Source organism: Acinonyx jubatus, chromosome A3 (assembly GCF_027475565.1).
Source record: "Acinonyx jubatus isolate Ajub_Pintada_27869175 chromosome A3, VMU_Ajub_asm_v1.0, whole genome shotgun sequence".
In the NCBI taxonomy this organism is placed as follows: Eukaryota; Metazoa; Chordata; class Mammalia; order Carnivora; family Felidae; genus Acinonyx; species Acinonyx jubatus.
In genome coordinates, this window is record NC_069388.1 from 129758613 (window position 1) to 129785416 (window position 26804).

A 26804-nucleotide genomic window follows, 5' to 3' on the forward strand; every position below is an offset into this window, starting at 1 on the left:
CTCCAGAGTCTGTTTTCTTTGTTGGATGGTCATAATCATTTTTCTGTGCCAGAAATAGAGACTTTGTGTAACCTTACTGGTTGCACGGTGTTTTCTCTTACTCAGTCTCTCACTAGTATCCTGCTCTCCTTTCTTGAAACATCACTTCTTCCGGTGTTCCTGGCTCTTCCGAAGTTTCCTTAGTGGTTCATTCTCCACCTGACTTGTAAATATCGTAGTTCCAAAGACCAGGCTCTTGTTTCTTTGATTTGCATTCTCTCCTGAGGTGCGTTCATCCTATTCCTGTGACTTTAAATATAGTCCATATGATGTCAAGGCTCAGATTCATAGCTGCTCTTCAGCATTTTCTTGTTTGCTCTCCACTCCTATCCGTGGTGGCTTATTTGGTATCTCCATTAAGACGTGTCACATGTAAGGGGCGCTTGGGTGGCTCAGTCAGTTAGGCACCCGACTTCGGCTCAGGTCATGATCTCAGTGGTTCGTGGGCTCGAGCCCCGCGTCAGGCTCTGTGATGACAGCTTGGAGCCTGGAGCCTGTTTGGGATTCTGTGTCTCCCTCTTCTCTGCCCCGCCCCCTCTTGCTCTGTCTCTGTCTGTCAAAAATGAATAAACGTTAAAAAATAAAAATAAAAAAGATGTGTCACATCTGAAACATATGAAATTAGAATGCTTGATTCCCTCTCTAACTTTTCCACAAAGTTGTAACCCATCTTAATTAATGACTCCACTATTAATCCAGTTGCTCAAGCCAAATTGGAAGTCATTGATTTCTCTTTTCTTCATTTTAAGAAATTTAACTTGTTAGTGAGTCCTACTCATAACGTTTCTCCAGCCTAATTTTTTTGGTTCACTGTCATCACTGTCATCCAAGACACCCTTTGATTTCTAGTCAGGTATGAGTATCTCCTTAGTATTTTCTTTTGTTTTCCACTGCTGTAATAATGTTTCCCCATTGTACGGTTGATTTTTGGATTGGCAAGTGCTGATGGAGAAACTATCAAGACCGTGCTTATTAAATCTGTAATTCATGCTGTTCAGGCTCAGCTGGACCCACATTACTATTTGACTGTTTTTTTTTTTTCCCATTCTTCATATTCTTGTATTTTCATGTATCACTCCTATCTTAACCCCCATTTTGGGTATGGGTATAGTAGAATCAGTTAGGGGCTTTTCTAACATGTTTTCTGTTTTCTTTCTGAGATACATAAAAGGTGGGAAATACAGATCTGATTTGCCTAATATAAACTGCTGTCAGTTTGACCTTTTTAAAATGTATTTATTGTATCTCTCATTTGGGTTTCATGGTTCCCTTAACTACTAAATGAAGCATGAAGTCTTCATCCTGGCCTTCTTGGCCCTTTTTTAAGATGTCACTAATTTTGTTTTTGAAATCTTATTTTCCATTATGCTATTCATCCTGGGCATGCTACTCATTTCAGAGCATGCTCCTTATTTTCTTGTCTCTTTCTTCAATCATGTTTCACTGTCTTTCTCTGTGTTCATTTTGAAAGAAAACTTTTTCCTGTTCTCCTTCCTACCCTTTATCTGAGTGTGATATTTCCTGTGCATCTTTTAATTCCATAAATTTATGTAATTTACCATATTATGCCTTGTGCTGTAGTTTATATGTTTGTTTCTTTGAATCCTTTTATATGTTGTTTTGAGAGTAGGAATCGTATCTTTCAGATACTTTTGGCATTCCCATCTGGGGCTCATAGCCACTTATGTGAAAATAGTTTGCCTATAATCTGGAGAGATTATGTTTAGTCAAGTACACAGTTTAGGAAGAATGTGTGTAGAACAGCAAGGAAAAAGGGAGAGCCCTCACACATGTGGCCATTTGTCAGTTCGGCTGTAGACATTGGTAAGCAATATGTGTGTGCAGCCAGATCATATTTGTGATTGGATTTTTCTTGTCTTTTTATATCCTGTACAACACAGAACCTGAAACATAGAAAGTGTTTATTGAAGTGAATTAATTGTGATCTTTCATGATCCCTGGGCTGAGAGGCTTCCTGGGATCCAGTGTGCTTCAGGGATACAGATGATCAGTGACGGGACTCAAGGCAGATGTGAGATGAGGATCTTCTTTTTTTCCCTTCCCACTGGCTTGCTTTTAATTTAATTGGTTTAAACTAAGCTTTTAAAGTAGAATCAACCAGAAGGAAAGAGTATAAGGGAAATGATTTTCTAACACTTGTCACGTTAACTCAAATTTTTACTTCCTTTTTTGGAGTGAATTTGCTGGTTACAAGGTTATTTCTGAGTTGGCAAGAATTATCTCCTTCCCTCCATGTTTTTGTGATTCCTGTATTCCCTCATTCAGTCTTGGCTGCCACAACCAGACCAGACAAAAGCATGAAGACGCTCTTTTTGCATTTTTAGTGGAAACCTTAGCAACACAAACTAACTGCTCCAGGTCTGTCAAACTGGATTGTCTTATTAAAATAATCTAGTGTAATTTTTGATACATAGATTTTTAAAGTTTGTTATTTACTTTGAGGGAGAGAGAATCCCAGGCAAGCTTTGCACTGTCTGTACAGAGCCTGATGTGGGGCTTGAACCCATGTACTGCGAGATTATGACCTTAGCCAAAATCAAGAGTTGAACACTTAACTGACTGAGCCACCCAGGAGCCCCAGTTGTAATTTTTTTATATTAAAAATCAATTTGTGGGGCACCTGAGTGGCTCAGTCGGTTAAGCGACCGACTTCAGCTCAGGTCATGATCTCGCGGTTTGTGAGTTCGAGCCCCACATCAGGCTCTGTGCCGACAGCTCAGAGTCTGGAGCTGCTTCAGATTCTGCATCTCCCTATCTCTCTACCCCTCCCTTGCTCGTGTTCTGTCTCTCAATAACAAATAAACGCTTAAAAAAAAATTAAAAAAAAATCAATTTGAAAACCTCAAATGAGGCATTTTGTTAGGAATGGCTTTTGAGGGGCACCTGGGTGGCTCAGTTGGTTAAGCGTCTGACTTCAGCTCAGGTCATGATCTCACGGTTCGTGGGTCCCAGACCCATGCTGGGCTCTGTACTGACAGCTTGGAGCCTGGAGCCTGCTTCAGATTCTGTGTCTCCCTCTCTCTTTCTACCTCTCCCCCACTTATGCTCTGTCTCTCAAAAATGAATAAACATAAAACAAATTTTAAAAACAACAAAACAGAATGACTTTTGAAAGTTTTTGTCCGTAAATGTTCCATGAGATCTAGGTCCATTTCAGGATTTTCCAAACATGTCTTGTCTCTAGTACATTTAGGAATGTTTCATCTACCTAAAAGTTTTTTTTTAAGAAGTGCATATTTGCTGTAGAAGATACAAATAAGCAAATATAAGAGTATAGAAGTCACCTAGAATTCCATCAGTTGAGATAAAACCAGTGTTCACTCTTTCACCTGTTTTTAGTGTGTTTTATATTATATATATAGAGAGAGGGGGAGAAAGTGCATGAGAGCGAGAATCATTTAGATAGTGCTTTTGTACTTGTGTACTTTTGAAATTGAAAATGAGGAATATAAACATCATTTCTCTAACAAATAGAAACATTGGAATAAGAGCAACTTTTTTGTCTGTCAGGTAAAGGTTCATAATAGAGTGAACATAGTAGTGTTAGCTAACATTTTTATAACATTTTTATAGAGTATATTCTATGTGCTAATAAGTATTTCTATTCATAATCTCATTTTGTCTTTGCAACAGTTCCGTGAGATTCTTAACGTAGATGCAGTCATTGAAACTTAGAGGGGTTAAGTAAGTTGGCCACATAGTTCACAAATAGTTAGGATTTTTGCAGAGGTTTGTTGACATCTAAATCCTTGCTTTTAAGCAGTACTCTGTACAGTGTGGTAATGAATGGCTACTATATCTGACTGTTTATCCATCCATATTGAATAGAGAAGGAACAAAGGGAAGTGTACAGAGATGGTGAGGGAGATTATAATAGAATCTTTCAGAAAGAGACATCCTCAGAAGGAAGATCAGTGGAAACCAGCTTTCCTAAAGTAACAGCGCTTTATTGTAGTTCGCTGTCATACTAGTGCTAATGAATTTTCAAAGTATGAGATAGCTGTTTGGCATGAATACAACTATTGCCTCTTAATGTTTGTTCTATAGATCAAGTCAAAGGCTACAAGCTGGTGGTTCCTGACTCTTGTGTTACGAGCCAGTTAAGTGTTCTATCATAGTAATTTAAATGAAACTCAGGCCTCATTAACTAGAGCATCTAAGCAAAATAGTTTTTATTTATTAAAAATGTTATAGCTTTCAGGGATAGCCTGGGTGGCTCAGTTGGTTAAGCGGCCGACTTCGGCTCAGGGCGTGATCTCGCAGTTTGTGAGTTCGAGCCCCGCACTGGGCTCTGCTGACAGCTCAGAGCCTGGAGCCTGCTTCAGATTCTCAGTTTCCCTCTTTCTCTGCCCCTCCCCCACTCGTGCCCTGTCTCTCTCTCTCTCCCTCTCTCAAAAATAAACACTTAAATTTTTTTTAAAAATGTAAAGCTTTCATATAGAAATAGATATAATTTTGTTGAGTTTGCTGAATTGCATATTCAGCATTTTGCCAACCACCAGGCAGCCCCACAAATGAAAGTTTATGCTCTGACTAAAGGAGTTTATGAAGCAGACACGTAACTAGATTGTTGTAAGTGCTGTGGAAGCACAGAGAGGGAATAGTTTTGCATAAAGAATCGGCGAAAGTAAAGTGAATAAGTCTGTTTCTCATCTTCAGAGAATTATACCTATGTTGTATAAATTTTTGTGTATTTGAATGAATGGTCTTTTTGTTCCTGGTTTGTTTTGGTTCAGTATAAAACATTACAAATATTTAACTATTTTCTATCAGCTGACAAAGAGGTTTTAGTTTCTGGTCATAGCTTTGCTTTACAAAATTTTTAAAACTCTTGTCACGGTACGAGTCCAGCATAAGTAATATCATGGTATAAAGTGATTGCGTGACCCTTAATGTTTAATGGATTACTTTTTCTAATGAAGTTAGGAAGCATTCAAAATCTGATTTGTTCTTAGAATAAATGAAGATTTGAAGAGTGACATAAATATAGAAGGAGTACCTTAGCAATCTCTTTCTAATAATCTTTTATTTTATTTTTTAAATGTTAATTTGCCTATTTTTGAGAGACAGCGAGTGTGGGAGGGTCAGAGAGAGAGAGAGGGAGAGAGAGAATCCCAAGCAGGCTCCACACTGTCAGCTCAGAGCCCAACATGTGGGGCTCGATCCCACCAAATGCGGGATCATGACCTGAGCCCACATCAAGAGTTGGACGCTTAACCGATTAAGCCACCCAGGTTGCCCACACTCCTCTAATAATATTGTAAACATTTTTTTTTTTTAAAGCAACATTTAACAGCGTTGTTGGAATTTGCTTTGAGATAGTTTGCTAATCTGATACAAATCAATTAAAAATCTGGTCTATCTGCTGTGGAAGGGATTTCTGGTTTTCAGACGAGGATCCTTTGTGCCCTAATCCCCTGCCCACCGCCCATGTTTTCATATTGCTTTCACATGTGTTTATTTTCAGCATTCTATAAATGTCCTAACACTCTCAAAAAGAAGGAATTGTGTTTCCAGTTTAGTAATTTAATATAGAAGATAGATATAATGTGTGGCCCTCATCGTAAATTTGACCCTTTGCATATAGGATTCTTTTTATGTAAAATTAAAATATGTCAAGATTCTTCAAATTTTAAAATATTTTAAAATGAGAAGTGATGTAACTTAATACAAAAACCTTTGTAATCGTGACTTTTGATTAAGCAGTGTTCATTCTGGGGTGAATTTCTTTATATCCATAGTGATATTTTGTTTACTTATCATATCAAATATTGAGAGGGGATGTTAAAATTTCCAACTTATGGATTTGGATTTGTCTGTTTCTTTCTTTAGTTCTGTCGGTTTTTGGTTCCTGAATTTTAAAGCTTATTTATTAGATGCATACATATTTAGAATTTTTATGCCTTTCTGGTGAATTATATTCCTTTTATCTGAATTATTCCCCATTTTTTTCTTTGAAAGTCTTTAATAATAGAATAATAGTATGATCTGTTCACCTTTCTCTCATAAAATTATTTTTGCGTTTTTAAAAAATCTATAGGTTCGTCATAAGGCATCACAGAAGGTTTATGCTATGAAGCTTCTTAGTAAGTTTGAAATGATAAAAAGATCAGATTCTGCTTTTTTCTGGGAAGAGAGAGATATTATGGCCTTCGCCAACAGTCCCTGGGTGGTTCAGGTAAGCCTACAAACTTTTCTAAGTTTATTTCCTTTTTTTGTAAGTGCATGAGATGTGATTTTGTATGTTGAAAGTCCTGTATCTCACTCCTATAGTAACAGTGCTGTCATTTTTAATAAGATCTGATTCGATATGCTTGTTTAATGTTCCTAAATAGTATGTCATATAGACATTACATGTAATTCTTAAATTGGTGTGTGAAATCAAGTATTATTTGCAACTTTTTAGAAATTCCTTTATGAAGAATTAGATCGGTTACCAGTGTGCCGTTATTCCCTGCCTACACTTTCTCACGATTTACATAATAGGAACAAGAACCAGCCTGTCTCAAAAAAACCCAAAACTTCCTACAATAAAAATCTTGAAAATCCTCCGAGTCCTTTATATATTACCTACTGTGTACGACAGCATTGTGCTTCCTGAGTCAGCCTCTTGTTTGTGAAGTGAGGAATTTATAATTGTATTTTGCCTCCTTTTCAATTTTATCCCTTATTAGCTTTGCTTCTCTAAAGATGTTTTTATATTAATATCTAATTCTGCAACCATTTTGAACGAGTATCACGAGTAAGATTAGGTATGTACGAATGCTTGTTCAGAATGCTTACTAAATGATTTGGGAGTTTGATACCTTGCTTGTGGAAGGCAATTTGCGGGTAAAAAATTTTGCCACGTGAACGACAATGTAATTTAAAAGCTCGTTACTATTGCTTATTTAATGGTGTTGAGCTTCAGTGCTTTCTCTCCACTTAATTTCTGTTATTGTAGCTAGTGAATAGAAATTCTTGTATGTGTACCTAAAACTAAAATTTTTGTAGCAAATCATATATCCTAATAATTTACTTAAGGAATGATGGTAATAAATTATTCCACTGTTAGCTTTAAATTGCTTTCATAGTAACAGAATCATTGCCGTTTCTAGTTCTGATCTTTAATTTTGCTAAGTGGACCCTTATAAAATGTTCATTGAGATAAAGAGTTAATGGGTCTGTGGACGCCAGTCAGTAGTGAAACATTGTACAATTGAAAAAGTAACAGAAGTCTGGCTTTCATTTGTTTATCTCTATGATAAAGGATATTCCATGCACCGTTATATGTCTGAAATGTGTGATTTTGTGTGAAACCTTGTAAAAATGACTGACTTATTTCTGTTTATTGATTTAATTTTATTATTCAGTGATTTTCAATATATTTACAGAGTTTCAGTACATTTATAGAACATTTTTGTATCTCAGAAAGAAACCCTGAAACAATTGGCAGTTTTTCCCCAATTCACCCTGACTCTTGACTCCTGGCAACCACTAATCTGCTTTCTAGGTCTGTGATTTGCCCATTTTGGGTGTTTCGTATAAATGAGATTATACAGTATGTGGTCTTTTGTGATATCTTCTTTCACTTAGCATAATGTTTTTAATGTTCATTCATGAATAGCATGTGTCAGCCCTCCGTTTCTTTTTATCGCTGAATAATCATCAATTGTGTGGATATCCCACATTTTATTCACTCATCAGTTAATGGACAGTTGGGTTGTTTTTACTTTTTGTCTGTTGTGAATAGTGCTGTTATGAACTCTTTCATATGGATTTTGGTACATATGTTCACACATTTCTGTTAGGAACCTACCTTGCAGTAAAATGAATGGGTCATAGCATATACTGTAATCAATTTTAGCAGATTATTTCCCACGTCTCAGTGCTTATTTTTTCATGACTATTCAATATTTAATTGTATGAAGGTCCCCATACTTTATTACTATACTCTTGTTGGAAAGGGCTTTAAGAATTTTTCTTATATAAATTATGATACACCATCTATTTTTGGCCCATCTCTATTTCTTAATATATATTCTTAGTGTGATTTGAATTTAATAGAGGAATATTGGCATATTTTAAAAAACTTACTCCCTTGCTGACATAGAAGACTTTTTAATGCCATCTCTTATATACAGTTTACTGTGTTCTTTGGCTGTTTTTCTAATGTCCATATGTTTATGGTAAACACCTCCTTATTTTTCTTTATAGTTTTATACAGCTGAGTAGGTGTGTACCCTTAAGTACTTCAGTTTACTTTTAGCTTTTTTAAATTTAAGTTTAGGTATCTCTTCTAAAGTTTCTCAATCTAGGGTTTCCCTCCTCTTCTTTTGTCTTATCAGTTTATTTGTGGAAGAAACCTGGATTTTGCTGCTTTTGTCTTTGTGTAGTTTAACTGTGTAAGTTGGTAATTGGATATAGAGGATCAGAATCAGGTATGATTTTGGAGAGGGTGGCAGGGCAACTTCATGGGCAGTGTTTTTTTTCTGTTAGGCTAATGTCTGGTTTCTCTCTGTTATTTTACCAGCTACTTGTGCTTAATGCCTAGGTCTGTTAATTTGTTAAGGATTTCAGAATGGTGATGCTCCAATTCAGTCATGCCTTTTTTTTTTACCCTCCGAGTCGTTCTTTTTTTACTATATTGACTGGAATAGTTCTATAAAGAAAAATATTCCCCCATTTACTATTTGGTTACCTACTAGTATAATTCTGGGTAGAGAAGGACAGGAAGGACAGGATAAATCCTTTATTTTTTTCCCTATATTTACCAGTTTTCGAAATAAAGGATTAGTTTCCTTTTATTCTCTAAAGGTGAACAATTTTGGGGGTGATGTATCAGTTTGAACTCAGTCTTAAAACCTGTTTGATGTTTCAGTCCTTTGAATATCTTATTGATGCTCAAAGTTTGACACCTTTGGCAAATGATATCCTGTTCAGGTTGGTTCCTGAGTCCTTTTCCATCCCTTTCCGTCCCTTTCCGTCCCTTCCCCTTCCCCTTCCCCTTCCCCTTCCCCCCTCCCCTCCCCTCCCCTCCTCTCCTCTCCCCCCTCCCCTCCTCTCCTCTCCCCCCTCCCCTCCCCTCCCCTCGTTTTTCCTTTCCTTTCTTTTCTTTATTAAAAAAAAATTTTTTTTTAGTGTTTATTTTTGAGAGAGATACAGACATAGAGCACAAGTCGGGGAGGGGCCGAGAGAGAGAGGGAGACAAAGAATCCAAAGTAGGCTCCAGCCTCTGAGCTGTCCAGCATAGACTGCAATGTGGGGCTCAAACTGAAGAACCGCAAAATCATGACCTGAGCGCAAGTTAGATGTGCAGCCGACTGAGCCACCCAGACACCCCAGTTCCTGAGTCCTTTTGCTGTAAACTTAGCCGTCTTTGATAGCTTGCTATCTGATACTGTGGGAAGTTCCAGACCAATCTTGTACATTTTCTGTCCTTGATGTGGAATTAATCATGCTTACGCCTCCATCTTTTAATACACGGATGAATATTGCTTTAGACTAGATCCCTGGCATTGGATTTGCTAGGTCATATGGTGTGCACATTTGACACTTTGGTAGATGGTGCCAAATTACCGTGGAAAAAAAGGTTTGCATGAGTTTATATTACTCTAATTATTTAACATTTTTATTTCACTGCGTTTTAGCCAATACTGGAAATTGTAGTTATTTAAAGTTTGTATTAGTCATATCCTCAAGAAAAAAAGATGTTATTGTGTTAAGCTGCATTTCCTTGGTTAATTATGAGGTTCAAGATATTCCATATGCTTGTTAGTAATTTGTATTCCTTTATTGCTTATCCCATTTTTCTCTGTGTCGTTTCGCTGTTTTAAAATCGATTTATGGGGTGCCTGGGTGGCTCAGTTGGTTAAGTGTTAAGCACCCGACTTTGTCTCAGGTCATGATCTCGTGGTTCATGGGTTCGAGCCCCGTGTCGAGCTCTGTGCTGACAGCTCAGAGCCTGGAGCCTGCTTCGGACTCTGTCTTCTTCTCTCTCTCTGCCCTTCCCCCACTCACACTCTGTCTCTGTGTCTCTCAAAAATAAAATTAAAAAAACCGTTAAAAAAAATAAAAGTGATTTATTAGAATGGTAATGGACCCTGTATAATGATTCTTTGTTATATATGTTGGAAATATATTCTCTTGGACTATTACTTGTCTGTTGCTTATTGAATCTTTAAACACAAATGTAGTCATATCTATGCATTCTGTATTTTGATTTTTGCTGGGGAATACCTTCCCCATCCTTAATTTATAAAAATATTCCTTTATACTTTCTTTAAATTTTTATATTTGATTTTATTAAAAAAATTTATTTTTACTGTTTATTTATTTTTGAGAGGGAGAGAGAAAGACAGAGTACAAGTGGGAGAAGGGCAGAGAGAGAGGGGGACCCAGAGTCTGAAGCAGGCTCCAGGCTCTGAGCTGTCAGCAGAGAGCCCAGCGCGAGGCTCGGACCCACCAACTGTGAGATCATGACCTGAGCTGAAGTCGGAAGCTTAACCAGCTGAGCCACCCAGACGCCCCTAACTTTTTATATTTTAATTTTGAGAGGAGTGGGAGTCTATTTCTGAGTCACCGGGAGTTTATTTTTTTCTATGTGTGAGATTTTCACAAATGGGCAGCCACGCCCAATACCATTTGTAGAAATGCCTTTTTCCCATGAAATAAATGAAATGTCCTTTATATCATTGACTAAATTACCATATACACATGAATTTCTTTTGACTCTGTTCTGTTATTTTGGTTTGTTATTTGTTCCTGCACCAAAATCACATTGTTGTATCTGGTAGGGCACGTCTTCTCATTGATTTCCTTTTATAATATTTTTGTGGCAGTTCTTAATCATTTTTCTCTATGAAGTTAGAATTAGCCTTTCATTCTGTTAAAAAAATACACTACAGTTTTTTCTTGCATTGCTTTAATTGATAGATATTTTTGGTTCTTTGGATTATTTTGGAATATTAAGCCCTCCCATAACAGGATAGTATATCTCTCTGTATACAGTTTGCTTTTCAGTAAACTGTTTGCCATCAAATATGTTCAGAAGAAACTCAGGCATAAGAAAATTGGTTTTTAAAAATGTAGACGTTATAAAATGCCAAAAAAATAACATTGGTTCAGTCTTTCAGTATTAGTGTTGAATTAGTAGAAATTTTTATCCGTATCTTTTTATTTTAAACTTAATGATTAAGTCTGATGTTTGTTGAAGCTTTCTGAGTAAGCTGGTAAAGGATTTGGTCCGTTTGTGCTTAGCTCATCAAGTACTTTTTAATCAGGAATAATGTTGAAGTATTTAAAAATGTTTTCTTTAGCTGCTTTCAAGATTTTTTTTTTGTTTAATCTGTTACTATAGTACACTAAATTTTTTTCAAGGTAGTATAAAATGTAAAGAAAATGCCACTTGCTATAATTTTGTATTCTGAATAGAGTACTGAATTTGATTTACTAATATTTTAAGGAATTGTTTGTGTGTATAAGTGACATTTGACCTTTGATTTAATTCAAAGTTTTTTTTTTAATGGGTGATGGGCATTGAGGAGGGCAGGATGAGCACTGGTTGTTGTATGTAAGCCAATTTGACAATAAATTATATTCATAGAAATAAAAAAAACACATGGGCTTTCTTGACTGGTTTTCGTATCATGGTGAGACTACCCTAATAAATAGTTGAGAAACATACCACTTTTTTCTGAGCTTTGGTACAGTTATATAAAATAGAAACTCTTCATTCCCTGAGGCTGAATTGAACTTACTTGCAAATCTTTTTTTTTTTTTTTAATGTTTATTTTTGAGTGGTGGGGGAGGGGCAGGGAGAGAGGGAGACACGGAATCTGAAGCAGGCTCCAGGCTCTGAGCTGTCAGCACAGAGCCTGATGTGGGGCTTGAACTCACTGACTGCGAGATCATGACCTGAGCTGAAGTTGGGCACTTAATGGACTGAGCCACCCAGGTGCCCCTTGCTTGCAAATCTTTTAAGCAAAAATTTTCAGTATATTTAATGACAAATATTTTAGCTTTTAAAATTTATTATGATAAATTTCGAATGTACCCCAAAGTAGAAAGAAGATATATTGAATCCCTGTGTACTGTTCAGTCAGCCTCAACAGTTACCAACCATGGCCGGTCTTACCATGGTTCAGTCACACCAGAAATTGGCAAGTTTTGTTTTTTTTTTTTTTTTTTTTTTTGTAAAGGGGCAGTTAGTACATATTTTAAACTTTGTGGCCCAAGATGGCCACAAATCAAAGATTTTATGTTGATAGTTTATATAATGAGAAAACACATTTCTACACATTGTTGATGAAATTCAAAATGTGATAAAAAGTACAATTTTTTAAAATACAAGTCTGTTGGGGCGCCTGGGTGGCGCAGTCGGTTAAGCGTCCGACTTCAGCCAGGTCACGATCTCGCGGTCCGTGAGTTCAAGCCCCGCGTCAGGCTCTGGGCTGATGGCTCAGAGCCTGGAGCCTGTTTCCGATTCTGTGCCTCCCTCTCTCTCTGCCCCTCCCCCGTTCATGCTCTGTTTCTCTCTGTCCCAAAAATAAATAAAAAACGTTGAAAAAAAAATTAAAAAAAAAAATACAAGTTTGTTAAGGAGACGAGTGAATTTATTTTCTGGGGCAATAACATTTTGTTGAATTGGGGTTCACAGTCAATGTTTGTAGGTGTTCTATTAATGCTAATGTGTAATAAGATTTTTTACATATTTTATTAGAAAATACCTTTTCACACAGGTAGGTACTGCCAGATACTGTTATCCAACAGCATATGGTTTATTTTTTTACTTATTAATAGGATTTATTTTTAAAAAGTTTTACATTTACAGAAAAACTTGGAGATGGTAGAGAGCTCTCATAATACCACCACCCTCCCACCCCGTAATGTTTCCTCTATTAACATCATAGTTTTGTACATTTGTTACAAATAATGAACCAGTATTGATACATTATATTAACTGAAGTCCATAATTGATTCAGTTTTTCTTAATTTTTACCTGTGCTCTTTTTCTGTTCCAGGATCCCATCCAAGATAGTATGTTACTACATTTAGTTATCGTATCTTCTTAGGCTCCTCTTGGCTATGGGAATTTCTCAGACTTACTTGTTTTTGATGACCTTTACAACTTTAAGGATTACTTATCAGTTAATATCGTAGGATATGTGTATAGTCTTCTATTAGAATTTGATGTTTTTCTCATTATTTAGATTCAGGTTATGAGTTTTTAGGGAAAGATTACAGAGGTAAAGTGCCATTTTCATCACTTGTTAAGAGTATATACCAATACTTTATTTATGACTTGATGTTGACCTCGAGCAGAGGATTCTGATTGAGCATATTTATCACTTGGAAGATGTTTATAGAATTCTGTTAAATTCTTATCTTGATATTTACATTGTAACAATGTCATCACACTGCAGGTTAGTTACTTCCAACTGCAGATTGGGTAGAAGCTTCTCAATTACAGAGTTTAAATGGATTTTGAAACATGAAACAGCAAAAAGAAAAAAAAATACTGTTGGAACTGTGAGACTGTAGTTTGAGCTCAGAAAATACATCCCTTGCAAATTTGTGCACTTGAGTGGAGAGCTCACTTCTTGTTTTGATTTTGATAGCAATGGGAAGTACAAAAAGGGGCTTGATGTTAGCTGTCATCGAAAGTTTAAGTTTTGTATATAAGCCCTATTTTACCTTGTCATTTTAGGTTGTATTAATTACGAAACATTATTAAGGCTGCAGCTAAAGCTAATTTCCATGCTATTGAGTGTTCAGTAATAGTAGTTGAGGATGGTCTTGATGAGAAAAATTTCAGTTTCAGCTCTAAGCTCAGATCATTGCAATACAACTTTCCCAGTGCTAAGCCGTTGATTGAACTGCTGTATGGAAAGTGAGTCAGGATACACATCTTCTATTTCTGACAAAAACAGATGAAGATGGTTAAGTCCACAAAGAGCAAATAACAACCATTAATAGTATTCATTTATTACATGAGATTCAAATGTATTTTCCACTGAGTTCTTATATAAGATGAGTATTACAGAGACTAACTACAGACTTCAATGTCATACATTTTCACAAGCTTTGCAAATTTGTCCAATGAACCTTTTCTGCTCCACATATATTTTTACCACCGTCTTTTGTTAACACACCTACTTCAGTTTGTACTGAATTAGTGTTTTCTCAGCTTCTTCGAAAATATTTTTGCCTGTAGTTGACCTATGCAGACTGTTTATAGAGGCTAATTCTTTACTTCAAATTTGGCACTTACTCCTCCAATAAATGGTTAACAGCTGCATAGTATCAGCAACATCTGTTGACTCACCAAGAGCTGAGAAAAACCACTCAAAATCATTTACCTTGTTTTTTAATTGACTACTGATATTGCCCCCAGTGTCCTCAACTCCTTGAGCAACTGTTGTTGAAAGACTGATAGCCATGGGGCGCCTGGGTGGCGCAGTGGGTTAAGCGTCCGACTTCAGCCAGGTCACGATCTCGCGGTCCGGGAGTTCAAGCCCCGCGTCAGGCTCTGGGCTGATGGCTCAGAGCCTGGAGCCTGTTTCCGATTCTGTGCCTCCCTCTCTCTCTGCCCCTCCCCCGTTTATGCTCTGTCTCTCTCTGTCCCAAAAATAAATAAACGTTGAAAAAAAAAAAAAAAGACTGATAGCCTTGAGTTGATTTCCACTGGACACATTTCTTCTGCAGATGCAATGAAACACAGCTTAATTAATTCGCTATTGGTAAATGGCTTTTCTTGCTTGCCTGATAAGCCATCTGGAAGCATTCTTTGGTTTTGGTCTTACAAATGTTTAGAAAATTTTAGCATTTTTCCATAGCTAATTTTAATCTTTTAATTTTGAAGTACTAAAAAATTACAAGAATTCTTGAAAGACTTTTGCTCTCCTACCCAATCTTTTCTCCCTTTCTTCTGAGAGAGCGCTTGCTGTCCTAAAACTCGGATGTTTTTTCTGTACTCAATCCCTCCTTTCCTTCTTCCCAACTAGATCTTTTATCATCCTTTTTATTTTTCTCATGTGATTTTTGACTAATTCAGGTTTTTATTTTACCTCTTGTCAGTTTATATTTTCTGTGACAGTATCCGTCTTCTTTTCCACTTTGGTATTGAATAGAGTATACGTACATTTTTTAGTCTTAACGTGGTTTTTTTTGTTTTATTTACAAAATAACACCCTTAGTTTTTTTTTGTAATTATTTACTGCTTTAAAAAAATTCCATAGCTCCAGTTTTCTTTAGATGTATATTGTTCTTTTCTAGTTTCTTTATCTGCCTAATTTTTATTGTCCTTACTTTACAGTGCAGAGACCTGTGTGATTATTGCATATTGAAAGGATAAGGAGAAATACCTATAAATGCATTTGAAGTTACAAATTCCTTTTGAGTCCTGCTTTAATTTTGTCATACTTTAAAATATTTTTTTTGTCTTAAAATTTTTTTTCTTCATGTTTATTTTTGGGAGAAAGAACACAAGCAGGGGGAGGGAGGGAGACATAGAATCTGAAGCAGGCTCCAGGCTCCGAGCTGTCAGCACAGAGCCTGATGTGGGATTCGAACCCACGAACTGTGAGCCAAAGTTGTACGCTTAACCGGCTAAACCACCCAAGTGCCCCATGTCATACTTTAAAACAAAAACAAAAACAAAAAAAAGATTTTATTTGTGACATACACCGAGAAATATATAAAACAGACACCGAGAAATATATAAAACAAACAACAGGATTTATCACAAAGCAAACACCCATGTATTTACTACTCAGGTCAAAAAATAAACATTGCCAGAATTCCAGAAGTTCTCTTGCACTCTTTGCTAATCACTACCTCCGTGTGTTCCGCCGAAAATAACCACTCTTCTGACTTTGTTAGTAATCGTTTCCTTGCTTTTCCTTCTCGTGTATCACCTAAACAAGCACCCATGATCTTTGGTTTTCCTGTTTTTTGAACTTTATATAAGCGAAATCGCTGAATATCTCTTTTGTATCTAGCTTTTTTGTTCGGCATTATGTTGGAAAGAGTTATCTAATCTAGATTGCTACAGTTTATTAATTTCATTGCTGTGTTTTATTCCATTGCATGTATATATCATAATTTATTGGTATATTTCAAAATGTTATTTGTTACAAGTAGTGTAAATGTTTCTTCTTTTTAATTTCTTTTTTTTAATCTTTATTTATTTTTGAGAGAGAGACAGAGTGTGAGCAGGGGAGGAGCTGAGGGGAGGGAGACACGGAATCAGAAGCAGGCTCCAGGCTCTGAGCTGTCAGCACAGAGCCCGACGCGGGGCCTGAACTCACGAACCGTGAGATCATGACCTGACCCGAAGTCGGACGCTTAACCAACTGAGCCACCCAGGTGCCCTGTAAATGTTCTTGTACTTAATTCTGCTGCGTTTATTCCTAGGAGTGGCATTTTTGGGTACCTGTAGTCTATCTTAGTAGGTGATAATAGCTTTTTTTCAACGTTTTTTTTTTGTTTGTTTGTTTGTTTTGTATGTTTGTTTATTTTGGGGACAGAGAGAGACAGAGCATGAATGGGGGAGGGGCAGAGAGAGAGGGAGGCACAGAATCGGAAACAGGCTCCAGGCTCTGAGCCATCAGCCCAGAGCCCGACGCGGGGCTCGAACAACCGGACCGCGAGATCGTGACCTGGCTGAAGTCGGACGCTTAAACGACTGCGCCACCCAGGCGCCCCAATAGCTTTTTTTTCAATGTGATTATAGAGGTTTAGTTTCTAAGTTCCCTTTGTCCTTGCCAGCACTTGGTATTGTCACTTTTAAAAGTTGATCATTTTTGCGCTTGTGAAGTGGCGTTTCTTTCACAGTGATTTAAATTTACCTTTCTTTAATGAAATTTCATGCCTTTTCGTCTTTGAATATCTTCTTATGTGAGTATCTTCTTATACGTGCTTAAGTCTCCTCATTTTCCCATTACGTTCTTTGTTTGTTTGAAATAATTGATTTGTAGGAATTCTTTTTCTTTGAGCATGAGTTATTGCTTCGGTTCTAGTTTTTCCCTATTTATGGAAACCTTTTCAGTTTGCGTTGCTTGCTTCTGGGGGGTGGGGTGGGACGTGGGTGGAATATACAAATAACTTTTCTTCTGAATTTGTGATTCCTGTCTCTCTGGGGGGGTCAGTAGCAACCTAGCTAGGTGTAATATCTCTGGTCCCACTGCCACTGCTCTAGTCTAGGTGCTGGTAGCACCTGCCATATGCTGCTTAGGAGCAAATCGTGGAGAATAGGAGAGGAGAAGGCCCTGTTTTAACTGTGGCTACCAGGGACTCGCTCTTTTCCAGCGGTGTGGTGCTTACTCCCTCTTCTTCTGTCCATCGAATGTGGTATCTCAAAGGTTTTTCTCAACTGCCTCTATCTCCTCAGCTTTCTTCTCTGTGAATTAGGTGCAGTAACTTGTTTTGTTTTCAGAAAGCTGTTTTTTTTTAAATTATGAATTCTTTGGGTTTTTTTTTTTTTTTACCTTTTATGTTCCTCATTTTTACTGTTTCTCTTTTAAAAATATTTTTCTTTTTTTTAATGTTTGTTTATTTTTGCGAGAGAGAGCATGAGCAAGAGAGCGACAGAGAGAGAGAGAGAGTGAGAGTGAGTCTGAGGCAGGCTCCAGGCTCTGCGTCAGCACAGAGCTTGATGCAGGGCCCGAACTCATGGATTGCAAGATCGCGACCTGAGCCCAAGGCGGACGCTTGCCCGACTGAGCCACCCAGGCGCCCCTCTTTTAAAATATTTCTATTTAAATAGATTTTTGTATTCTCTAAGAGGGAAAATGACTCATTTATGTATTTCTTGTCAATAAGCATGAGGAAGATAACCATATAAAAAGTTTTCTCTGATACTTCCTTTTCCATTAAAGATGTCCAAATCTAAAATCAAAGATTTCATAGAATTAAACTCTCTTGGTTGTAAAATAATTTGCCTTTTTCAGCAGTAATGATACTTTTGGGTTTTGTTCCTATTAAGCTTTTGGTTTTCTTTTTTCTAAAAAAATGTTTTTTCCTTCCCATTTTGTTTTCCAGCTCTTTTGTGCTTTTCAAGATGATAAGTATCTGTACATGGTAATGGAGTACATGCCTGGTGGAGATCTTGTAAACCTTATGAGTAACTATGATGTCCCTGAAAAGTGGGCCAAATTTTATACTGCTGAAGTTGTTCTTGCTCTGGATGCCATACACTCCATGGGTCTCATTCACAGAGATGTAAAGCCTGACAACATGCTCTTGGATAAACATGGACATCTAAAGTTAGCGGATTTTGGCACATGTATGAAGATGGATGAAGTAAGTAATAAGCAAGTAAAAAAATGCTACTTTAAAAAGCAATTTTTTTTAATCTTTATTTATTTTTGAGAGAGAGAGAGACAGAGCATGAGCTGGGGAGCGGCAGAGAGAGGGGGAGACACAGAATCCGAAGCAGGCTCCAGGCTCTGAGCTGTCAGCACAGAGCCCGACATGGGGCTTGAACTCACGGACCACGAGATTATGACCTGAAACAAAGTCAGACGCTGAACTGACTGAGCCACCAGGCTCCCCCCAAAGTGCTACTTTTTAAAAACAAAAATAAAAGAAACTTCAAATCTTTATTATTTTTGAGCAAAGATAAATTTAGTTTTGCTAACTGTGTAGTGACTGAAACAAAACTTTTTTTAACTGATCATCTTGTTACAGAGTGCTTTATTTATAATTATGTAGCATTGGATTTGGTGAATATAAGAGAAATAAGAATGCAAATAACTTTAGGCATCTTCCTCATAGAATGTTGATAAGCAGTTGCTACCAATCAAAACTACTGCATGTGTAAAATGATCCAGGTGAAGAAATAAGACACAAAATATAAATTAAGGTACATGGGTATTTCCATCACCATTACTATTTCTGTATTTTTCCTTTAAAAAAAAAAAGCTAAGGTAAGAAGTTTATGATCCTATCACCTGCTAACCCTGTCTGCGTCAACCACAGTGAATAAATTTGGGGACATCATCTGTTGTGTACTTTACCTGGTAAACAATTCACATTTTGATCAATAGATTCAGTAGTGTTAACGTCATAGCTGATTATGTTGATTTATTCCTGTTGTAAAATTTATCTCTTTTTCTCTATAAGTGTACCGTATAATTCCTGTTTTGTTTTTTAGTTTCCCTATTGGATCTTGGGGGGTGACTTACATCCATCAGACTTTCTAAATGTTAATGTAAATTGACAGCAAACCGGATGCCATCTTTTGTATGGTGTTCATAACCTTCCAGTATGCCTGTATAGCTATTCATATTTCATAACCAGAATACTTTATCAAAGAAAAAAAGAATATCTTATAAAGATATTTATTTTGAAGTAAGCTGATTTTCCTTCTCTTTGCCTCTTACTCATGCCACCTATGTGACATTCACTTCTATAGATCATACTGCCCCCATCTGCGATCTGTAATGTCCCGAGCTCAGCTCAGATTTTACCTCATTTAGAAAGTCTTCCTTATAATCCTAACCTGATAGATCACTTTCCTAATGTTCTCACTTATTTAGAATTTGTGCTGTGTTTCATAGGCCATTTTCACGTATCTAGGTTTGTATGTCCTGTCTACTCAACTAATACTTAACATTCCTTTCTCCTTTGGTCTTCTTCCTGGATTTTGTCCTTGTGTCCATGTTCTGCATTCATGAGTCCGTGTTTAATAGATGGAGCATTTGTCCCCAGAGCTCCCTCTTGTGGTATGAAATGGTTAATAGTAAATAGTATGAAATGGTTAATAGTAAAAATTATCTTCAATGAAAATAAAGTATAAAATAATTTCTAATAGGATGCTAAACTTTTTTATGTCTGTTGTACAAAGTGAGTGATGTTTATGTGTTGAACTTCCATGAGTGTATTCTGATTTTAATTAAACCAAAAACTTTTGGGAGGGTGTAGAGAAATAAGTCACGTCACATGTTTTTAGGGTAGTGAAAATGAAAATGACTAAGGAAAGAGGGGTATATAGAGTGTGAGAGTGTGAGAAACAGGACAGAATATGGTATTTATAGCATAATCTTACAAGCATGTAAGTGAATACTAAATTTAGCAATTTATTAAAAAAAATTTTTTTTCAACGTTTTTTATTTATTTTTGGGACAGAGAGAGACAGAGCATGAACGGGGGAGGGGCAGAGAGAGAGGGAGACACAGAATCGGAAACAGGCTCCAGGCTCCGAGCCATCAGCCCAGAGCCTGACGCGGGGCTCGAACTCACGGACCGCGAGATCGTGACCTGGCTGAAGTCGGACGCTTAACCGACTGCACCACCCAGGCGCCCCTAAATTTAGCAATTTAAATATCTTAAATTGTCTCTTAGTAAGACAAAATAAAATGTGGTATATAATTATGTACTATTTTTTAAGTCAGGTACATATACCTGAGCTAATTATAATCCTTGGTTCATCGCTTATTGTTGTTAGTAGTCAGCAGAAAGGCTTCATCTTGTTTTTATTTTATAATGTTTTCCCCCTTCCTGTTTCAGTCTTATTCTCTCTTTCCCTGATAAACAACCAGTGTCATGTGTTTACTATAAGTTCTTGCACGCTAGTGATACGATGTACATATGTATAAATGGTATCATGGCATGAATGTCATTTTTTTAAACTTTGTTCGCTCAACACTGTTTTATATCTTTTCTAATATATGTAAATTAGCTCATTGCTTCTTAGTATTCCGTAGGGTCTATCTGTTAATTTTACTTATTCCCTCTTATGTTGGATTCCTAGGCCACATCCATTCCCCTGCCACCAACAGTGCCATGTTGAGCCTAGTTAAACTTAGATGTTGAACATCTTTAGGTGTGGCCCATGTGTATTCTGACAAGGGTTTCCTCTAATACATACCTAGAGGTGGTGGGACTCTGACTCAGAGGATACGTAAAGTACGGACTACCTGACCTCTGGAATGGCTGTGATTGTGCATTAGCGACTCTGTCTCCGTGTCGTCACTCCCCCTTCCTATTAATCACTCTCTAACTCTTACCAGTTCCATGGGTGTAAGGTAGTAGCTTAAAAAAGAAATTGCCATTTCTTTCATAACTAATGGTAGCAAACTTTTCTGCATGTAATTGCCAGTCGTTTATCTCTTGAGTTACTTGTGTGTGTCTTTTGACTCTTTTAAAAGCAACTTGTTGAAGTGAAGAATTCCTTATGTAATCTCGACAGTGATTCCACAGATCTTCCGGTCAGCTACCCGTTTGTGTCTTTCGAACAGAAATTCTTATTTTCCACATAGTGAAATAGGTATTTTTTAAATATTGAAGTTTAAAAATGTTGTTTGTTTTACCCCAAACTTCCATGCCTCAAGTAATAATAATGATGAGAACAACTATGTATGTTGAAGAACAAAGGAGTTTTTTATTAAAAACTGTAGTACATAGAATTCATAATCTTGTTATTTTAGCTGTTAATGTAAATAGTGCTGTTGCATATTTCAGGTTCATCACTTTATCTGCCTCTGTTTGATTCTCATTATGGCCTCAAAGCTGTTAGAGGCGCTCCTGGCTTCATTCTCTTTCATCTGCTTGTCTGTGGATGGGATCAGCACCCTGGGGTGTGGGTCAGGTCTGGCCTGTGGCCTGTCTTGTACTAAAAACGGTTTGTCCGGTTTTAAAAGATCGTTAAAAAAAAAAGAGAGAGAAGGTAGTAGATAGAGATCCTGTGTGGCCACAAAATCTAAAATATTTACTGGCCCTTTAAAGGAAAGTTTGCCAACCCTTTACTACAATATTGACTGAGATTCTCAAATTATTTTTTAGCTCTTCTGGCATCATAGGAAACAATATGCCGTGGATAAATGCAAAAATAAAATACAACTAAAAATTATACAAGGACTAGACTAATTTGTTACTGTCACAGTTCATTAAAGAGTAATGGCATATCTCATTAAGTTCGCTCATTAATAAACTGTGGTTAATACAGGTTTTTTTTGATGCTGTTATTCTTTTTCTCTCTGGAAAAAATATGTAGATGTACGTGAATGCCCCAGCGTAGTATATTTATATCTAGGTGTATCTCCATGATAGCCGAGAAGTACTGCTATTGAAATTACCTGCTGTGTTGGGTAAATTGAGTTTCTTCTTTGCTCGTCATTAGGCACTTCATAGCCACTTTACCAGCTTCTAAGGCACATTTTACATTAGTGTTTTAAATTACCTAGGAATAATGTAAAATTATAACCCTGAATATTCTAGTGTATACTATTTGATTAAATTGAGGCTATACTTCTTTAAAAGCTAATTGGCAAATTGTTCCTGTTCTTAACCCTTCTAGAAATGACATCAGTTTTTAAAAATGGAGGTGTCTCTACTCGGGTTTCTGAAAAAACCCTATTTTCTGCAAAATTATACATGAAGAAGAACAGGTTTTTGGACGCGGTCGGGATAGACCATTCAAAAGCTATGCAGCTTTGTAACCAGAGCCCAAATGAAAGTAGTAATTGGTACCCCAGGAGATAACTGGAATAACAGGCAGCTTTTTGTGCCTTGGGTGCTGTGTAGTGCAAATGGAGATGGGCTTCTAAACCAGTTGGGCTGTTTTTAGATAGAACACAAGAAGAAGTAGGACTTTCTGCTAGCCCAAGGTTATGAGGCAGGGGATGTGCCTATTTGAGAAAGGAGCTCCTGGTGCAAGTACTTATTTTTAATTATTAAAATGAAGCAAATAGACTCCTGCCTATGTAGCAGTCAAGCTGAGGCCTTAATGTGTCTGATAATTAAGAACGCCATTTACAAGTTTTCCCACTTTCACAGGAAGCATTTATTATTTTTTTTTAAATGTCTGGTTTTTTTTTGTTTTAATGTTTATTTATTATTGAGAGACGGCATGAACATGGGAAGGGCAGAGAGAGGAGAAGACACAGAATCTGAAGGAGGCTCCAGGCTCTGAGCTGTTAGCACAGAGCTTGACGCGGGCCTCGAACCCACAAACCCAGCAAGATCATGACCTGAGCCGAAGTCAGATGCTCAACCGACTGAGCCACCCAGGCGCCCCATAAATGTCTATTTATTTTTGAGAGAGATAGCATGTGAGTGGGGAAGGGACTGGGAGAGAGAGAGGAAGACAGAGATTACCATGTAGGCTCCCTGCTGTCAGCACAGAGCCTGATGGCAGGGCTCGAACCCAAGAAACGTTACATCATGACCTGAGCTGAAACCGAGTCAGATGCTCACTCGACTGAGCCACCCAGGTGCCCCATTACAGGAAGCATTTAAGAATAGTTTCCTGGACCAACCTCATGATTTGTGATGGACTGATTTTGTGTTTTTAGTAAATCTCCCCATTTATGATATTTTATCCATTATAAAATGCCAGATATATTTTAGCAACCATTTAATCTGATCTATTTAAAGTATTTTTGAGGAAGTTTTTGAAAATACATACCCATTTATGTTGCTCTCCTGCTTAGATTTCTGTCATCTACTGAATAAAGTTCAAACTCCTTAGCTTGTCCTATGAAGCTTCTTTCTTTCTTTCTTTCTTTCTTTCTTTCTTTCTTTCTTTCTTTCTTTCTTTCTTTCTTTCTTTCTTTCTCTTTAAAAAAAAAAATTTTTTTTTATGTTTATTTTTTGAGAGACATAGAGAACCAATTGGGGAGGGGCAGAGAGAGAAGAAGACATAGAATCTGAAGCAGGCTCTGGGCTCCGAGCTGTCAGCACAGAGCCCAATGTGGGGCTTGAACTCAAACTGTGAGATTATGACCTGAGCCGAAGTCGGATGCTTAACTGATTGAGCCACCCACGCACCCCATCATACAAAGCTTCTTATGATGACATGATCCCTTCCACTTTTCACCCTCATTCTCTATCATTTGACCTTTTGTACCTTATGGTTCAGGGGTCTTAAATTACGTTTAGTTGTTTTTTATGCCATGAAATCAATAATTTCATGATTCCTGGCCTTCATATATGATGTTGAATACAGTTTACTTGGCAGATTCCTACTCATACCTTGAAACTCACTGCAGAGTTTTCTTATCTTGCAAAAGCTCCTCAGGTTACTCCTATGTCCTTTGGACACACCTCCTTTTTGGAGCATTTTCTTCTTTTTTGGCAGTGTAAGTCGAAGACTTGTCTTGTATTTTCTCTGTCCCCGCTCTGGAATCAGCTGCTTCTCTAAGAAGCTCAGATTTCTTTTATTCAAGAATGGGATTTAGAGGGGCGGCTGGGTGGCTCAGTCAGTCGATTGAGTGTCTGACTCTTGGTTTCGGCTCAGGTCACGATCTCGCAGTTCGTGGGTTCGAGCCCCATGTCGGGCCATCTGCTGGCAGTGCAAACCCTGCTGGCGATTCTCTCTTTCTCCTTCTCTGCCCCTCCTCTACCCCACGCTCTCTGTCTCTCAAAATAAATAAATGAAACTTAACAACAAAAAGAATGGTATTTAGAAATCAGTATTTGGGCGCTCGGTGTGCTTCTTGCCCCTGGAGTGTCATTATTTCTAGGCCTGGTCAGCAGACACGTGTATACCAAATAGACTATATGTGCTAATCCACATGCACACACATGCGTATTTAATTCTGTACTTATGGGTCTGTATATATAGGCTACTTAAAAGTTCTGAGTTCATACTGATAATTCTGATTCTTGTCCTACACCGCAGGGTTCATTCGCATCCTCCTCCTTTCTGTTTGATAATTGCTTTTTCAGTCAATGAGAAACCTGGCTCTCATTGTCTACACTATATTTACCTACTTGTTCACCTCTAGGATACACTTAAAATTATTTCAGAATTACCAATTCCTACCTCTGTGACAAACAGATTTATTAATTAGAATGTATTATATTTTGTGCAGTTCCTTTTGTGTTTAGCCTTATAGCATATGTTAAAGATACTGTTTTCCAAAGTTACTTAGGTCATTTCTTTTATCCTTACCCCATTTATTGTGGTTATGTTGTTAACGTACAAAACAGGTTCATTTCTTACTATATGTATTCCATTTAGTGTACCTCCCTCACACACATCCTGGTTGATATTGTTTATTTATAGTTTTTAAGATGTGTGAAACATTTCCCTGGTTTTAAGATTAAAACTGTACAACTGCATGCTCAGAGAAGGATCCCTGCCTCCTTACTCCTACTACCCACTCCCATACTTCCTTCTTTCCACCCTGTTCTCTCACCCACCACCCCATAGGTAAACCAGGTCTTTTTAGTTTCTGGTGTGTCCTTCCTGTATTTCTTCAGAATACGTTAAGAGACTTGTCATAAATGTGGATTCTGTGCTCATATAATATGAGAACTTCTCCAGGAGATAATTTTAAAATATCTTTCCCAAATGTTTTTAAAAAAAAATTTCAACCTCCAATATGCTGGTCAGAAACTATGGTTGGAATATTTTTCCAAAAGCAGAGTTCTTTAGTCAGTTCTTTAGTCCTGTGAAAGTATTCTGCAAGTGATTGTTAAACTCGGTCTCCATCTTACCTTTCCTGTCTTCATTGTTGTGAAGCTTTACTGTTCGCTGATTGGGACTTTACTGCATTTCTTGAATTTGCTTTATATGACGTCATTCTTGTTTCTTTACTTTTGCTCTTTTTCTGCCCTAGCTGTCATGTCGTGGGCCCTCCTTTCAAGCCTGACTTACCCAAGCCTTTACAGCCTAACTTTATGCCAGTTACTTTTGTGTCTTACCCTTTCCTCTCCTTCCTCTAAACCTTTGAATGCTAACTAATTTTTTTTTAAGTCTAATTTCTGGGGCACCTGAGTGATCGGTTGGGTGGCCAACTTTTGATTTTGGCTGAGGTCACGATCTCACAGTTTGTGGAATTGAGCCCTGCCTCAGGTTCCACCCGGGCTGATAGTGCAGGGCCTACTTGGGATTCTCTCCCTCTCCCTCTCTCTCTCTCTCAAATAGAAAATAAATAAATAAATAAATAAATAAATAAATAAATAAATAAATAAATAAATCTCTTAATGTTTCCTCTAGTAGAAGTTTAGGATAGTCCATGATAAAAATTGATTTTATGCTCTGCATTTTGAAGTCAGGTACTGATTTTTTTGTCTTTTATCCTAAGTACTGATCCATACAAATTATCACCCTCATAATTTGCCCCATTATTTTCAGAACTTTTATTTTATTTGTATTCAAACTAAAATGGCTTTTATGCTCTATTTGCTGTATTCTTGGGAAAGTAAAATGATTGAATTGTTGCTAATATGAGGAATGAAAAGATTGTTTTTGAAATTAATTTCCTATGATTAACATATTTTATTGCTATTAAATACATTTACATAAATCATATTTATAAAATACATGGAACTTCCTTTTCCCAAAGAAAAGTCCTAATACTTAGTATGGGGGAATTTATGTAGCTTCCTTATGAGCAGCGTGGGTGACATACTTTTCACTGGGCGGGGAAAGGAAATGGAGGGCATTTAAATTCATCTATAAAATCTTAGCAGGTTTGGACAGAGCTAAAGGTGAATGAGTATTATTTAGTGTTACATTGTTTTACTGATTTAATTTTACAGCCCACACACATATACAAACATACACACATATATATGCTACAACACGCACACACGTACTTGTATTTATGATAGTTCTTGTCCTTGTCAAAAAGACATCAGATAGGGAGTATCTTATTACACACCAAAACTAAACACAGATAATGGTGTTTTTATCATTTTGTCAAATAACCTTCGTGCCACAGCTCTGTATTTCTAAATATGCAGCTTGGTGGTATAGCTTTCAAACTGTTAAGATCTTTTAATTTAAACATTAGATCAATTTCCCCCATTTT

At 37.1% G+C, this 26804-nt stretch overlaps 1 protein-coding gene across 6 annotated transcripts in view; it reads left to right on the plus strand.

Moving 5' to 3' along the window:
- The window catches only part of ROCK2 (Rho associated coiled-coil containing protein kinase 2), a 135279-nt gene that overhangs the window by 65382 nt on the left and 43093 nt on the right, over window positions 1-26804 (plus strand). For all 6 annotated transcript variants that reach the window (XR_008289682.1, XM_053201238.1, XM_053201239.1 and 3 more), the window contains exons 4-5: window positions 6101-6238; window positions 18082-18342. Coding sequence is in view for 5 of the 6 variants with exons in the window: in XM_053201238.1 (XP_053057213.1) it covers window positions 6101-6238; window positions 18082-18342 (399 nt within the window). In the remaining variant the exon portion in view is untranslated. The remainder of the gene's footprint in view (window positions 1-6100; window positions 6239-18081; window positions 18343-26804) is intronic.